This window comes from Daphnia pulicaria, chromosome 7 (assembly GCF_021234035.1).
Source record: "Daphnia pulicaria isolate SC F1-1A chromosome 7, SC_F0-13Bv2, whole genome shotgun sequence".
NCBI classification, from domain to species: domain Eukaryota; kingdom Metazoa; phylum Arthropoda; class Branchiopoda; order Diplostraca; family Daphniidae; genus Daphnia; species Daphnia pulicaria.
Window position 1 is genome coordinate 13753087 of NC_060919.1, and position 15148 is coordinate 13768234.

Sequence of the window (15148 nt, forward strand, 5' to 3'; positions counted from 1 at the left end):
TAGCGCTTGTTTCGCACATGACTATATATGGTATGCGTGAATAATATTCAAATAAAATAGTATAATAATTCAGCGCGCGCTATCTAAGCGGACGCTTCATTACACTACCAACAATAGCTTTTAACACATCACCTAAATTAATCAAGCTTAAAGAATCGCAATTTGCACCAGTAGACTAGATGCTAATTTCTACATGAGATTATTGAACTAGAAATTTTTCAACCGTCTGCCGTAATTTCCGTGAAAACAAACTATCACTTTTTGTCAAATTGGGTGGCGGATTGCTTGCTAAAACTCGCACATGCAGTGTCGGCGTAGATCCAGGGAGATTACCTGGAAATGGAAGAGGAGAGAAGAGTACGAGGCAAGTTTTTTCTGGGGAGCGATTAGTCATACTAGTCTTCCGGGTTAGACTCATGACCCTCAGATCATGCGCCTTCCAAGTCCCCGTTCGACCAGAGCCCTCCCCTCCTCCTGGTTTCACAGCGGGTGAGTGACCACCGGCGGGCATTGGTTAGTGGTTAGATAGGGAAACGGGGCCACAGAAAAGAAGGGAGCCCAGATAAGCACTTATAATTTAATCTAACGATTAAACAATTTATCAGTCTTGGATTACAGCATTCTCTCGTCGGTTTTCCCCAGTGGTTGAAGTCAATGACAAGTAGCGAAGGATTACCCTGTAAGCAGAATGAACATTTATTAGTATATCAATAATATTCAAACAAGATTGTAACGACAGAATAAGCAATACCTCAAATTAAGATGGCCCGCTTTAGAGAGTAAAACGGGAGATTCAAGGGTAGCAGCCAAAAGGTTAGTAAACAAGTGACCTTGTTGACTTTCTTGAAAGGACACAACTTCTCATAAAGTCTGCCATGCAAATTTAGAAACCTGGAGTTAAGATCCTGTAAATAAAAAGAGAAAAATGTCACATTTTTTATAATTTGTGTCATCAATGTGCTTGACGTCTATGATCTAAAAGAATAAACAATTATCAGTATACACTCAAAAGCGTCTCTTAAAAATTAGATAGACATAAGTGGAGATCAATAGGCCTACTTTAAATACATATTAGGCTGCAACGGCAAAAGTTCAGTGACATAATAAGTGAACTTACACATGAAACCACAGCTGATCAGTTATCCAATCTTCTCTCGAGAAGATGAAATGAGAGATTGGTCTATGCTGGGGTTGGTGATCTAACAAGTTCAATACAAACAGCAGATAATTATAAATTCTAACAAAAGACGAGAAGAATATTTGTTTTAGCAATACATGAAATGGATAGAGCTAGTGTTGGTTATTACCTGTATCATTTCGATGGCACATTCAGAAGAATACAAAGATTTTGAATAAAATAGATGACGGTAGGTGGCACGACGGCAACGACCCTTTCATGTTTCCTCCTATAAGTTGATGAGAAACATTAAAGTTATCTAACACATACACGGAATAGAACACATCACCGACAAGTTAGAGACGAAATCACTCGAATTTACATGTGAATTCATTGATAATTTTCGAAGAAAAGATAACTTAACTTTTGACAGCAAAACGCCATAAACCCATAACTGACACAACAATCAACACGCCATCTATTTGACACGTCTCAAAACTCAGTATTTGAAGGACTGGTCTTAATACGTCACAAAACTTGAAAAGCGCATTTTTGGTCGCTTAAACCTAGCTTGAAATCTTGAGAGCAGTGCAGAGAACAAAGCTCACTTGTTAGTTTTATGCAAATTTTCCAGAAGTAGACCGGAAATAAGCAATAGTGCCTTAACCGTTGAGCTGCCGACAAAATAAACCAAATATTCGTGATCTCCATGAAATTTGGGGTCGATTAGCTGTAATTTAAACGAAATCCAAAATTTAGTCAAAATCGAGAATTTTCCTGAACTATAATAGTCCAGGAAAATTCTCAACACCGGAAGTACGAAAACGTACAAAAAAAATCATGAACTTTACCACAAATTTGACGAGGATCACGAATATGTGGTTCTTTTGTTCTTGGAATGAATATTTACTGAACTACTGACTGAAATGAGAAAACCGGAAGTAGAAAAAAAATTAATTTTTCAAAAATCTAACAAGTGAGCTTTGTTGCTGATTCAATAAATGTTTAGTCATCAATAAAAATCGCATCTCAGCAACTGCCGATAAATGTTTCAGAGACGTGTAAAGTGAAAAATAACTGAAGAAAATATGACAAAGGCAAGGTTTAAAATAATTGGAAATAATTCCCGCTTTAAGTAATCGACACTCATTGAAATAACAAAGAAATACGAGAAATCAATACTTACGTAATATGGTCTTCACTAAATAATCATCTCCTCATCATAAAAAAACCGCCAACACATCACCAACTGCAAAATAATTAACTCCAAACGGTGATCAATCCACAATGTCTGCATCCTGCAACACGCGAAAAGTAAAAACAAAACACAAACTAGGCACAAGTTATTTTTAATTACACATTTATTGATTTAGTTTTATACTGCCGTATAAAAGCAAGAGTTCAGCGCATCAGGGACTAAATCTAAAAACAACCTTGACAAGCAAACACTCAGTCAAACCGATTGTCCACACGGATGATCAAAACACAAATCCGACAAACATACTCCTCCATTGCCAACACAACACTGCAGAATGAAGACTGAAAGAATTAAAGAAATAGTCACGAGTACCCCTTACAACTACTAACACTACTGTAGATCAATCCTTAAACACTCTCTATGTAACGTCCTCTTAGATACGCAATTATAAATGGAATCATGCTAATGGATGTAAATATCCAGTTTAAAAATAAAATTTTAACTTAACACGTTTCTTTTTTTATATATATTCGCATTTTTCTGGAAGATGCAACAGAGTTCTCTGCACTTCTGCTTCCTACCCTCTTACTCCTCCATTTTCCGACAAGATTCAAAAACAAAACTCGTGACAATTTGGAGCTATAACCAATAGCTACCTACTGTGTTGCCTAAATTAAAACATTCCACAGCATTCTCAGCCAAACCTTTAAAGGATCTGATTAAATTCCCGAGATTTATCAAATTGGATTTTGGACCACTGTGTAATGGTTGCGGACCCTAGTGATGATAAGAAAGGCCCCAGGTTCATTTCCTACTCCTTCCACATGTCCCCCCTCTATTGCCTCCCAATGTTTCCAATGTCTGTTCTAGTGTTCTTATAATAAATAACACCATGCATGTACTAACCCAATACTTCCCCAGTCAACTCTTACAAAAAAAAATACTAACATTAATGCACCGCAGCATTTAAATGACAAAAAACCTTGAATAGTTCAGCATGTACTATACCAGCTTTTCGTAGTAGGGTATGAACTCATTTCAAACTCGGAAGTAAACAGGATTATTAAAAAAACTAACAAGTGAACTTGGATGTAAAACAACTGCTGTCAGTTACCACCCAAAACACAGATACCTCACAGTAACTGCCACACACTTGCCACGTCTTCACAGTAATTTTTTTAGAGGTGTGCAAATAAAAGTAACGGTACTGCTTCTGACCAGTGATCAGCCAGTCAAGGGCTATCAAAAAACGTTTTGCACAGCAAACGTCCTCCCCTCTATCACAGTCATCCATACTCAACGGAAGTAAAAAATATCTAAACAGGTGACAAATACCTCTAGTTACGCAACGCTCTCCACGCCAAATCATCATAACCTCGTAGTTATCAAGACAGGCCATCACAATTTACAAATCTCGTCGTCTCAGGCAATATTAAAAAATAGTATTACACTCTTTACTTGAAGCGCTTTAACTTTTTCACGTGTTATATTCTGAAACTGACTGACTGCAAAAAAAAAAAAAAAAAACAAACAGAGCAAACAAAAAGAAACAATTAAGCTTCGCAGACAAATAAACAAAAAATTCGGGGTTGCCACACACAATACACAATTTTAAAAAGCAAAAATTTAACGGAATAATCGTTAAATCGAGTCGTTAAAACCTGGAATCGGGATCTGGAGCAATGAGAATAACCCATATTTCTGAATTCACTTCCAATCCGAAAATTTTACAATCAATAAAAAGAAGAAAGCACAACCAAAAACAAGAAAGTGTAAGACAAAGTTAATCATCAGAATCTGATTCGATGGTGACTGTGGGAGGGCCAGCGATCCTTTGAGTAGCCATCACGCACAAATCCGGGAAGTCGGTTGCAAATTTTTTCCATTGGGGCTGGTAACACAAATCACGCAAATTGAGAACAATAAACTCCATGGTAACTTCGAACAGCTTCGTAATGGAGTGCATTTGAGACCAAACCAATAAATTGATCGCATTGTCTAATGAAACTCGTTTCTGCAATACGTCAGTGCACTTCCGTTTTAGTGCCTCGACTCCAAAACTGTCAGCTGCCTGGTAGAGTAACTGCATCATCCCGTCATCTTTTTCTTCAAATTTGGGGACACTACCAGTGTATAAGAAGGTAAGTATCTCGTAGAAGATGTCGTACGTAGTCAGTCTGCCAATTTCCACTGTCCGTTTAACTGGATCGGGACGATTCAACATGATTGAAAAGACTGAACTTCCAGCTGAAAGTATCGAAACGTGGGCACCGATTTGGTGACCATCGCTGAAATGGAATAAGACGTCGCAACAGCTTTGGGTGTAAAACATTTGGGCGATTCCGCTGATGAGATTTCGTTCGTTTTCAGTAGAGGTGCCAAAATCAATCCACAGCGTGAGCGATTTTCGGGGAGTTTGTCTCAATCTGTGTCGTCTCCACTTGCCAGATTCCAGTTTTTGTTTCAATGAAATTTCATTCCCAAAAAGAACTTCACTGTTGATCCACATGTAGAGAGGCCCTGAAGTTTTAGAAACCTTTTCAGCAGCTGATTTGACGATCTCTTCAACCACAACTTTATACTGGTACTTGAATCCATATTTAGCACTCGAGGCCTTGGTCACTTTATTAAGACGATATGTAATCCTGTAGGAACGTTGAGATTGGGATACATTTAGTTTGAATTCTTTCGTATAGATTCCCTCTTCATCCATGTCTTTAAACTTCCACTGAATTCGGAATAAGCCAGGTCTTATTTCAAGCAGCTTGACGTGTCGTGAACTATCAGACATGTTCGAAGTCATACTTTTGTTGGGTCGCTTTTGTTGCACAACAAGTAATGGCGTCACACTTATAAAAACACGTCAGTCAGTAACAAAACAATTCGGGAGAAAAAGTGCAATTGGCGAAAATAAAAGTCAGTTGAAGCACACAAAATTGATCCACAGCACTGTAATTTTTGCACAAGTGAGTAAGAATAGAGCAACCGACTCACCAGCAAGAAGCTGCAAAGACCAAACAGGAAATGATTAATGGATTCCGATAACGTCATAACGACGACCGAATAGACTGGAATCCAATGTTGCCGTTGCGACGAAAGTTGTATATTCAAATTTCAGATATTTTAGAAAAGCTCCAATAAAACACAATCTATAATGTTCATGTTTTTTGTTTAAATTAATCTAGAAAAAGTTAAATGTTACTTGTTGGAACTTCTAAATCAAAATAAAATAATTGACACAAATGAAAAGACCACTAGATGGTTCTGTCTTTTGTTTACGTAAAAACAAAAATGTCAAAACAAACAAAGCAAACGTAAGTGTGTAATCATTTCGTAAAAAATATTTTGTGAACCAAAGAAAGAAATGTTATTGATATTTGAAAGGAAAAAAAAATAAATAAGTGATGCAGCACATAACTAAATGAACACAAATTGATCTTAAAATTCCACACACAAAAAGGGAACAATATAGCTTCACATTGTCAGATCTTGAGTTTGTTAGCAGGGCAGTGAGGCCATTCGTTGCATAGCCAGCACGCACAATTCCGGGTAAGTTTTCATGAAATCCAACCACTCCTGCATAAAACAGAGTTCACGGAAATGACTGACCACACAGTTCATACTGGAATCGTACAGTGAGGGGACTGAATGAAAATGTGACCAAATTAGCAGTTTAATGGCGTTCTCCTTTCTCACCCGTTTCAGCAAAAGGTCGACACATTGATTCTTGAGTATCTCAACACCATACTTTTCTGCAGCTTCAAGAAGAGGCGGAATCATGCTTTCCTCTTCCAATTTAGGCGCATAGCCAGTATATAAGTAAATGAGCAGCTGGCGGAAGACTTCCGTTGAAATGTCAGTGATGATCACTCGCCTAGTTTGAGACTCCACCATATCAGACTGGAACATGGCAGAGAAAACTGGGCTTCTTGCTGATAGAATGCTAACGTGAGCACCGATGGTTTGTCCGTCGTTTAACTCGAATTGAATGTCACACAATATTTGTTTGTGAAACATTTCGGAAAGTCCGTTCATGACATCCATTACGTTCTCGTTTAAGTGCGGATCCGCCCCAAAATCCATCCACAATGTTAGGTTTTCTCGAAATGTCGGATGGACGCATTTCATCATCCACTTACCAGCAGTTATCTTGCTTAATGGTATTTCATTACCATGTGCAAATTTGTTATCCATAAACAAATAGGCACAATCAAGAATTTTGGGGTTGCTGGACGATGCATCTCTACTTGGTTGGCATTCAGATTTTTCAGCAACAGTTATGGAGTATTCATATTTGCATCCCTGCTTAGAGTTTTTTTCAGTTGCGCTTTTAATGTGGTAGTTGATTGTATAGATTCGATGAGACTGGGTTCCAGACAGGTGAAATGCCTCTTTATATTCACCCAGTTCCTTTTTCATAACTTCACTGAAGATCCAATGAATCCGGTATAAACCATTTCTCACTTCTTGAACCTTAATTGACGATGTATCAGTCATGTTATATCTGGTTTGAAAATTTAGACAGCCAATGAAGGTCCGCAGCTAAACACTTAAATGTCACAATGCACTATGAGGAATCAAAGGTTAATGAAAATACATATACTTATGAATTATGAAAACACAGCACATATTTGAAATTTTATTTACCTTTTTAATCTAATTGAGAATCACAAAAAAAATGAAATTAAAGATGAAGTATGCAATATGACAGTTTCTGTTGCCTAAAAAGAGAAATCAGCTGAGTTGCCATTCCCATTGGAATGCCAACTTGACGTTTGCGACAAATTTAAAATTTATAGCAAAACTTTATCTAGAAGTGTTTTATATAATTAAATAGACAATGAATTGATCAAAATTATTCAAGAATTTTACTTCATGATAAAATGAATTCACAAAAGGGATTCATTCTACTGTACTCCTGTCCCCTGTGGCGATGAACATTCTAGAGCAAAAACGAACGTTAACTAGGGTATTGTTCCTAATTCGGGACACTTTTTGGCTATTGCCGTTTCGCATGCTTTAGTATAGGCCGAACACCTTCCTAAGTCGGGACACCGATAAAAAGTATGGGACAAAGAAACCAAATGCGGGACAGTCGCCAGCGCCATCTACCGTTGGTTGTGTAGCAACAACCACTTTTTGACAGTAATGAAAACAGAAATCAAAACACACGATTGGTCTTACGGATAGCATGTTGACCTATCAATCTCACGTACAACAGGTTAGGGTTCGACTCCCTTCACATCTAAAAGTGTCTTTATATGAATAAACGTTAATCAACATATTTGACTGTCAGCATCCCTCTTATTCCGAATTGCACGACTATTGTCAACGGTATTACACAAGAGATCATTTTCGACAGTGTTTCATGGCACGTTGGATTGAGTGACGGATAACGAAACCGTTACCGTTTTTTGTTCATGTTTCAAATCCCAGGAAAGGCATTTTTAAAAATATTTCGAATATCGCCTCAGGGCTGTCCCGAATTTATAGCACAGTAAGGATACCCGTAAAATAAATTTGACGGTCATTTCCCTTTGGTTTTCATCATCTGTTGAAGAGTTCATCACATATTGTCGTATTCCGATGGCACAGTGGGTTCAGTCGTTGGCTGGGAACCACGTTATACTTTTGATTATTGGTTCAAATCCCAGGAAAGGTATTTTTAAAATTATTTCGAAAAACGCCTTAGGGCTGTCCCGAATTTATAGCACAGTAAGGATACCCGTAAAATAAATTTGACGGTCATTTCCCTTTGGTTTTCATCACCTGTTGAAGAGTTCATCACATATTGTCGTATTCCGATGGCACAGTGGGTTCAGTCGTTGGCTGGGAACCACGTTATACTTTTGATTATTGGTTCAAATCCCAGGAAAGGTATTTTTAAAATTATTTCGAAAAACGCCTTAGGGCTGTCCCGAATTTATAGCACAGTAAGGATACCCGTAAAATAAATTTGACGGTCATTTCCCTTTGGTTTTCATCATCTGTTGAAGAGTTCATCACATATTGTCGTATTCCGATGGCACAGTGGGTTCAGTCGTTGGATGGGAACCACGTTATGCTTTTAATTATTGGTTCAAATCCCAGGAAAGGTATTTTTAAAATTATTTCGAAAAACGCCTTAGGGCTGTCCCGAATTTATAGCACAGTAAGGATACCCGTAAAATTAATTCGACGGCCACTTCTCATTGGTTTTTATCTAACATAAAAGAGTTCGAACCGACGAAAGTCGGTTGTATTGACACAGTGGTTTAGTGCCTGTCTCTTACGAAATTTTTGGTTTGGTTCTGTGTTCGAATCTTACTTTGGTTATTTTTAAAAAATATTTCAATCTGAAGTCTATCGAAATTATCTTCTGAATTTGAACACGGGGCTGAAAACGACATTCAATGAAAATGTCATCTATGTCAGCAATTAACCCGTTGAGCCATGAGAACAACGAAAGTCTTCTACATCGGGGAGATTATGTTGCCTGTCGAATTATTTTTACATACGGGTACACTACTGGCTATGGCTATGGCTTTTAGCTAACCCCTGTGTTATAAATTCGGGACACCCCTTGGGCGATATCCGAAATAATTCAAAAAATGCTGGTAACAGGATTCGAACCCATAATCGATTACTAAAGCTTGCGTTAGAACCAGCCACTAAACCATTGTGCCAATACAACTTATCGATATTGTTCGAACTCTTCTATATAAGATAAAACCCAATGAGAAGTGGCCGTCGAATTAATTTTACGGGTATCCTTACTGTGCTATAAATTCGGGACAGCCCTAAGGCGTTTTTCGAAATAATTTTAAAAATACCTTTCCTGGGATTTGAACCAATAATTAAAAGCATAACGTGGTTCCCATCCAACGACTGAACCCACTGTGCCATCGGCATACGTCAATATGTGATGAACTCTTCGACAGATGATGAAAACCAAAGGGAAATGGCCGTCAAATTTATTTTACGGGTATCCTTACTGTGCTATAAATTCGGGACAGCCCTGAGGCGATATTCGAAATATCTCAAAAAATGCCTTACCCGAGATTCGAACCAACGACCAAGAAAGATAATCCGATTCCCAGGCAGCCACTTTATCCACTGAGCCATGGGAACATACAAGAATAGGGCGATCTCTTCAATGTATGATGCAAATCGTAGGATAGAACACGCAGAATTAATTTTACGGGTATCCTTACTGTGCTATAAATTCGGGACAGCCCTGAGGCGATTTCCGAAATAATATCAAAAATGCCTTGGATTTGAACCCACGACTGAGAGTTTATAAATGCGATTCTTAGTAGAGTCACTCAACCCACTGTGCCACAAGAACTTTTTGGGGAGTGTCTTAACAAAATTATATAGAATTAACAATTAGGGGCAAGACTCTTATACAAAATCATAAAAGACGTAATGAAAAAAACTTTCATCATCAATATTCGACCTCACAATAAGTGTCGTCCAGGACGGAACTTAGAAGTTAGATAGTAAAACCCTGATTTTGACAGTTCAACTAGTGCCATCTTGCGTACATTATACTGTCCCGATTTTGTGTACTTGGGTGTCCCGATTTTGTGTTATGGGATTTATCGCCAGCAAGCTTCAAGTTCGATTTGATGGAAATTTCTTTATTTTTCTTGCATTTCTATGCATTGAATCTAAAGATTCTGTCGAGCTCTTTATTTTAAGACTAAATTCAGCTCAAAATAACCCCTAAATATCTTAATATTGCAAGATTGCAAACGTCCCAAATCTAGCTTTTTTCTAAGTCCTTTTTCCCAATATATTTTTTGTCATATCTTTAAAATTTGTACAGCTACATTGACATAGTTGTATATAAACGTAGATCCGTTCATTTTCTTTAATTTCAGCAACTTTTCTTATCGAAACTCGGGTTAGTTTTTGTTTTAAACTGAAAAATGTTATTTCGTCCCAAATAAGAAATTTTCGGGCCTGTCCCGAATTAGGTACTTTACCCTACAACACACAGGGACGCAGGAGAAAATAAAGTTCGACAAAAAATTTAGAGTTCATACTTAAAAATACTATTTTAATTTTGAGAAAATGATTTCAAAGGCTTTCTATAATAAGCGATAATTATCAATGATTAAATGACCGCCTAGGAGAAACAAGACCCGCTCTTTGTGTGAAGCCATCGATGCATCACCAACAAGCACAAATTCGGGTAATTCTTCGTGAAATCCATCCATTCGGGATTCGAACACAGTTCACTGCTGTTTTTACCTGCGATTCTGTAGTAAAATAAAAAATGCATTTGAAACAAAACTCCGTCGCTCCCGCGTGAGTCACTCACATTAACAGTTTTTAATCGTTTGCAAACGAGGCATAATCAAAATGCTAATGACATTGAAACATTCCATTCAGACACACATCAATAATTATTATATCTATCATTTAACTATTTGACACCAGTCAAGCAAAGATCTGAGATTTTCAATTTAAGGTTTACTTTTCAGAATTTCTGAGTCTCAAACATAGCCTGCACAAAATTACAAATTGATTCATGAAAAGGAGATGAGGAGATTTATGTAAATTAAAATACCATGACCATCAATAATAGCAATGTTGTCTTTTGGAAACAATTTGTTTCTTCTGGATGTCCATTTAACAGATAAACACAAAAAGATCTAAAAAATAAAAAAAGTAACTACAAAAATTTCAAGAACAAAATTTACAAAAGAAAGAAGCATTATAGGCAAAGAACAGGAGAGAATTAATTGTCAGGCGATGGGACGGTCGATGAGGGGACCAGGGCGACCATACGCTGAGTGGCCAACACACACAAGTCAGGGTAGTTCTTGGTAAAATCTATCCATTCGGACTGAAGGCAAATTTCGCGGCAGTTTTCCACCAAAAATTTCATGGAGGTTACGAAGAGTTTCGGGATGGTGTTGAAGTGAGACCAGGTCAACAACTTAATGGCATTATCGACTCTTACTCGTTTTAATAACACGTTGACGCAATCGCCTTTCAGTGTTGACACTCCATACTTATCTGCGGCCGCATAAATTAACTGTGTCAGATTTTCCTCCGCCAGTCTTGGAGCGTTGCCCGTGTACAGATGAATCAAAAGTTGTTGAAATACTTCAGCTTCACAGTCGGTGATTTTCACTTGCCGAGTTTGCGACTCCAACATTTTCAAATGAAACATCGCCGAGAAAACTGGACTCCCGGCTGACAGAATTACAGCGTGAGCACCGATCGTCTGCCCGTCGTTAAAATGAAATTGAACGTCACATAGAATTTGATTGGTAAACATTTCGGCCAGCCCATTACTGATGTTCCGTTGACTCAAAGTATTCGTCCCGAAATCGATGTACAGTGTGAGAAGATCACGTGTCTTGCTGATTTCACTCGATACTTTCCACTTGATTGAACTCATTTGTTGTAGTGGCATGTCTCTGCATTCAGCGTAAGCACTTTTTAGCCACATGTAGAGGGGGCGAAGGACTTCAGCTTCTGGTGCCTTTACATGTGATGATGATCGATTTGGTTGCAGTGTCTTGAACTTTTCAATGGTGGAGTCTGATGCTTCATTACAGCATAGTTTACAGCAAGCGCAGCTACACAGACTTTCTTCAACAGTGACAGTGTATAGATAATTTAAACTGCCACCTGTGCTTTCCAGACGGTAAGTGATTGTGTAGGTCAGTCCCAGTTGATATCGATACAGACAAACTGTCTCTTTGTACACACCAACTTCACTCATAAGGCCAATGAAATCCCAATGTATACGGATCAATCCTGGACGTACTTCTTGTAACGAGATCATTGACTTGCTTGACATTTCACACAAGACAGTAGTATTACGTATTAAACTGCTTCAAGTTCCTCTTCAAGATCGAAAATTCCAAGCAGATAAGCTGAAGCCTGTAGAGAGAAAAAATGGGTTTAAACAACTGACAAAATTAATGGGTATTTAACAGCATTACTAGATGATTCCATAAATTGCCGAAAGTTACGGGAATGCTTCCAAAGTTCATGAAAATGTTAACAAATTATAAACGTCAATCACTCGAGTGTGTGGATATGATATGAAGCTACAGAGCTAGGTGCATGGTTGCCATTTGCATGTATTAAACCATTTTACCAGTTTTCGAATTTCAGTTGGTACAAATATTTAAATACTTTTTATCTAAAAGTATAGAACACACAAACACAAAACATTACTAATTATTTTAACTGGGACAATGAAAATTTTCCCAAGAAAGAGTTTCAAAAGTGTTACTTGCATAGAGTGCAGTGCATACAGCATACACAGACTGTGCCTGCAGAGCTGAGCTACAGCAGCAAAACATTACATATGTTATTACAATACTGTGAGCAGTTATGTCTCATGGGGTTTCAATGCAATTTGAAATGAAAACATAGCAGTTTGATGGAATGAGATAAAGAAAAATAAGGGGGGGGGCAATGCAACTTTTAAACATTAAAACAGTTTAAAATTGTGCAAACTAACTTGGTTGTCAATAAATGAAGTTCTTACAATAGACAATAAAGAAAAAAACGGACATGAGACGAAGAAAGAGCTTCCAAAGTGAAAATTCGTTGATTTTCTCAGTGAAAGACTTCCTCTTCGTCGTCTTCGGAGTTGGTATTGGAACTAGGGCAGATATGCGCTGTGTGACCAGCACACTCAATTCTGGGTGGTTCTTGATAAAATAGAGCCAGTCAGGTTGGAAACACAGAATGCAGCAATTTTTCACCAAAATGTTCAATGCAGATTCGTGCAGCTTCGGGAGCGAGTGTAAATCAGCCCAAATTAACAAGCTGATGGCGTTGCTCATTTTTTGAGCAAGAAGACTACCGAGTTTTAGTGATACCCCTGTTTTTTGGGGGGGGGTTTTTTTCGGGGTTGCCAACCAATCCACCTAAACAAACCAAGTTCAATATTTTTTAAAAAAACAGACGAAGACTTTTTACACTTCACAGTAAAATAACCCGGTTATTACACAACTCAAAATAAACGAGACATGTTTCAATAAGAAAACAATATCCTAAAAAAAAAAATGAGTAGGAGATAAAATGCAAAAAAAACAACGACTTTCTGTATTGTAAAAGAAAAGAGATAGGGGATAAAAGCAACAAACATCAGTGACAGTAAAGGTACAGGACGAAGCTTCTTTTATACCAGGTTAACCATACGCTGTGTTACTAGCACAGACAATTCCGGGTGGCTCTTGACGAAGTCTAGCCATTTGGGGAGGAGACAGATTTCGCGTCTATTTTGCACCAGACACTTCATGGCTGATTCAAATATCTTCGGGACGAAATGCAAATGAGACCAAATAAACAATTCGATGGCGTTTGTGACACCCAACTTTTTCAGTAACACGTCGATGCATTCGCTTTTGAGCGTCTCAATGTCGTATTTATCTGCAGCTATGTAGAGCGGTTGGGTGATGTTTTTTTCTTGTATTTTTGGTGCAATACCCGAGTACAAGTGAATCAAAAGCTGCCGGAAGACTTCCTCATCGATGTCGGTAATGATAATGATCAGTTTCCGGGTTTGCGACTCAAACATGCCCGACTGAAACATTGAAGCAAAGACAGGATTGCGTGCAGATAGAATCAAAATATGCGCACCGATCGTTTTCCCATTGTTGAATTGGAAGTGGACATCGCAACGATGTTGGCTGTTGAACATCTCAGTAAATTCGGTGATCATGTTTCGTTGGCTCATAGTAGTCGTACCAAAATCAACGTACAATGTAAGATGATCTCGGTGCTTATTGGTCCCAGCATCATTTTTCCAATTGCAAGAATCAACCTTTGTCAGTGGAAAGTCATTATTTTTTTAGAATAAGGCTTTGGACCACATGTAGATTGGGCGAGATATTTCAGATTTGCACAATCTTGAATGATTTTGTGATATCTTTTCCATCAACTTCTTTTTGTTTTCTTGTTTTTGATTCAGCAGCATTTCTTGAGCAACTTTACTTTCGGGGCTCAATTGTGAATCATCACTTGTGAGATTATTCCAAGAGGTTTCTTCTACAGTGAGCACACACTTATATTTAAATTCTTGTTTATCTTTTTCTAAATTCAAGTTTTCATTGAAAGAGATTGTAAGTTTTTTCCCAATCTGAGATCCACAAAGTTCAATTGTCTCTACTTTTGAAGTACTGTCTCCAATTTCCACATGAATACGGAATAGTCCACGCCGCAATTCTTGAACAGATGTTGCGTTCATTCTAAACAGAATCTAAGAAATGCAAGAACGAATAATCGGAATTTTTGAGTTTGTTCACCAATCACCACGTGTGGACGATGTCCGGTTCGGCGGTTCCTAGTTTGTAACCAAACCCAAAACGAAAATCAAAAACTTCGACACGTTTGAATATAAAAATTATGAGAGATCGTACTTTGATTTAAATAAATGTAATAAGTCACTTGCATAACGTAAAAGTGCGTCACAGTCCAACACAGTTGCTAATTAGTAATGTCAAAACTTATGTTTGCCGCTTTACATGAAAGGGGGCGCTGTTTTTCAACCGGCTTGCAGGTTGAAGTATTCAAATAGCCGCTAGATGGATTTTGTTTTTCGATTTGAAAAAATAACATCAAGGCATGCGTTGCGATGGGCGTGACGTTGTAACAATCTGCATAACACTTCAAAAATTGTTACCAATTGTTAAAACAAACAAAAAAGAACGCCAATCTAATTCAACCGTCACTTTCGTAATGGACCTGATCAAGTCCTTGTTACTATCAAGCGTTAATGGTTGACATTTCCTTGTGTGCAGGATGTACACCTGTTAATGTTATCCTAATTTCTTATAAAAATATCTGGTTGCTAATAAAAGACGAACAGGAAT

At 37.8% G+C, this 15148-nt stretch overlaps 3 protein-coding genes and 1 long non-coding RNA gene across 9 annotated transcripts; all 4 read right to left on the reverse strand.

Annotated features, from left to right (window-relative positions):
* Nucleotides 1–479: 479 nt before the first annotated feature.
* LOC124350896 lies at nt 480–2782 on the reverse strand. Of its 2 annotated transcripts, XR_006921254.1 has the most exons (6): nt 2551–2782; nt 2304–2415; nt 1308–1406; nt 1118–1199; nt 752–905; nt 480–677 (listed from the first exon to the last, which is right to left on the reverse strand). It is a non-coding gene; the product is annotated as an uncharacterized LOC124350896 (long non-coding RNA). The 2 variants fall into 2 exon arrangements; XR_006921253.1 differs by having other exon boundaries at nt 2304–2782.
* Nucleotides 2783–5617: 2835 nt separating this feature from the next.
* LOC124350707 (TD and POZ domain-containing protein 1-like) lies at nt 5618–7278 on the reverse strand. Of its 4 annotated transcripts, none has more exons than XM_046801521.1 (3): nt 6963–7278; nt 6012–6882; nt 5618–5891 (listed from the first exon to the last, which is right to left on the reverse strand). In XM_046801521.1, the coding sequence occupies exons 2-3, from the start codon at nt 6810–6812 to the stop codon at nt 5814–5816; spliced, it is 879 nt and encodes a 292-aa protein (XP_046657477.1). In that variant the 5' UTR covers nt 6813–6882; nt 6963–7278; the 3' UTR covers nt 5618–5813. The 4 variants fall into 4 exon arrangements, with proteins under 4 accessions (XP_046657477.1, XP_046657478.1, XP_046657476.1 ...); XM_046801522.1 differs by having other exon boundaries at nt 5618–5937; XM_046801520.1 differs by having other exon boundaries at nt 5618–6889; nt 6962–7276.
* A 3477-nt stretch (nt 7279–10755) lies between these two features.
* On the reverse strand, nt 10756–14787 carry LOC124350697 (speckle-type POZ protein-like). 2 transcript variants are annotated; one of them, XM_046801506.1, is made up of 2 exons: nt 14582–14787; nt 10756–12200 (listed from the first exon to the last, which is right to left on the reverse strand). In XM_046801506.1, exon 2 carries the CDS (start codon nt 12115–12117, stop codon nt 11044–11046), a length of 1074 nt encoding a protein of 357 aa, XP_046657462.1. In that variant the 5' UTR covers nt 12118–12200; nt 14582–14787; the 3' UTR covers nt 10756–11043. The 2 variants fall into 2 exon arrangements, with proteins under 2 accessions (XP_046657462.1, XP_046657461.1); XM_046801505.1 differs by lacking the exon at nt 14582–14787 and adding an exon at nt 12263–12389.
* LOC124348753 (speckle-type POZ protein-like) lies at nt 13456–13998 on the reverse strand. Its single transcript, XM_046799026.1, has one exon. The coding sequence runs from the start codon at nt 13996–13998 to the stop codon at nt 13456–13458; it is 543 nt and encodes a 180-aa protein (XP_046654982.1).
* Nucleotides 14788–15148: the final 361 nt, after the last annotated feature.

Coding starts and splice junctions, on each gene's coding strand:
- LOC124350697 (XM_046801506.1), bottom strand. CDS start 12,117: ATGTCAAGCAAGTCAATGATCTCGTTACAAGAAGTACGTCCAGGATTG.
- LOC124350707 (XM_046801520.1), bottom strand. CDS start 6,812: ATGACTGATACATCGTCAATTAAGGTTCAAGAAGTGAGAAATGGTTTA.
- LOC124348753 (XM_046799026.1), bottom strand. CDS start 13,998: ATGATCACCGAATTTACTGAGATGTTCAACAGCCAACATCGTTGCGAT.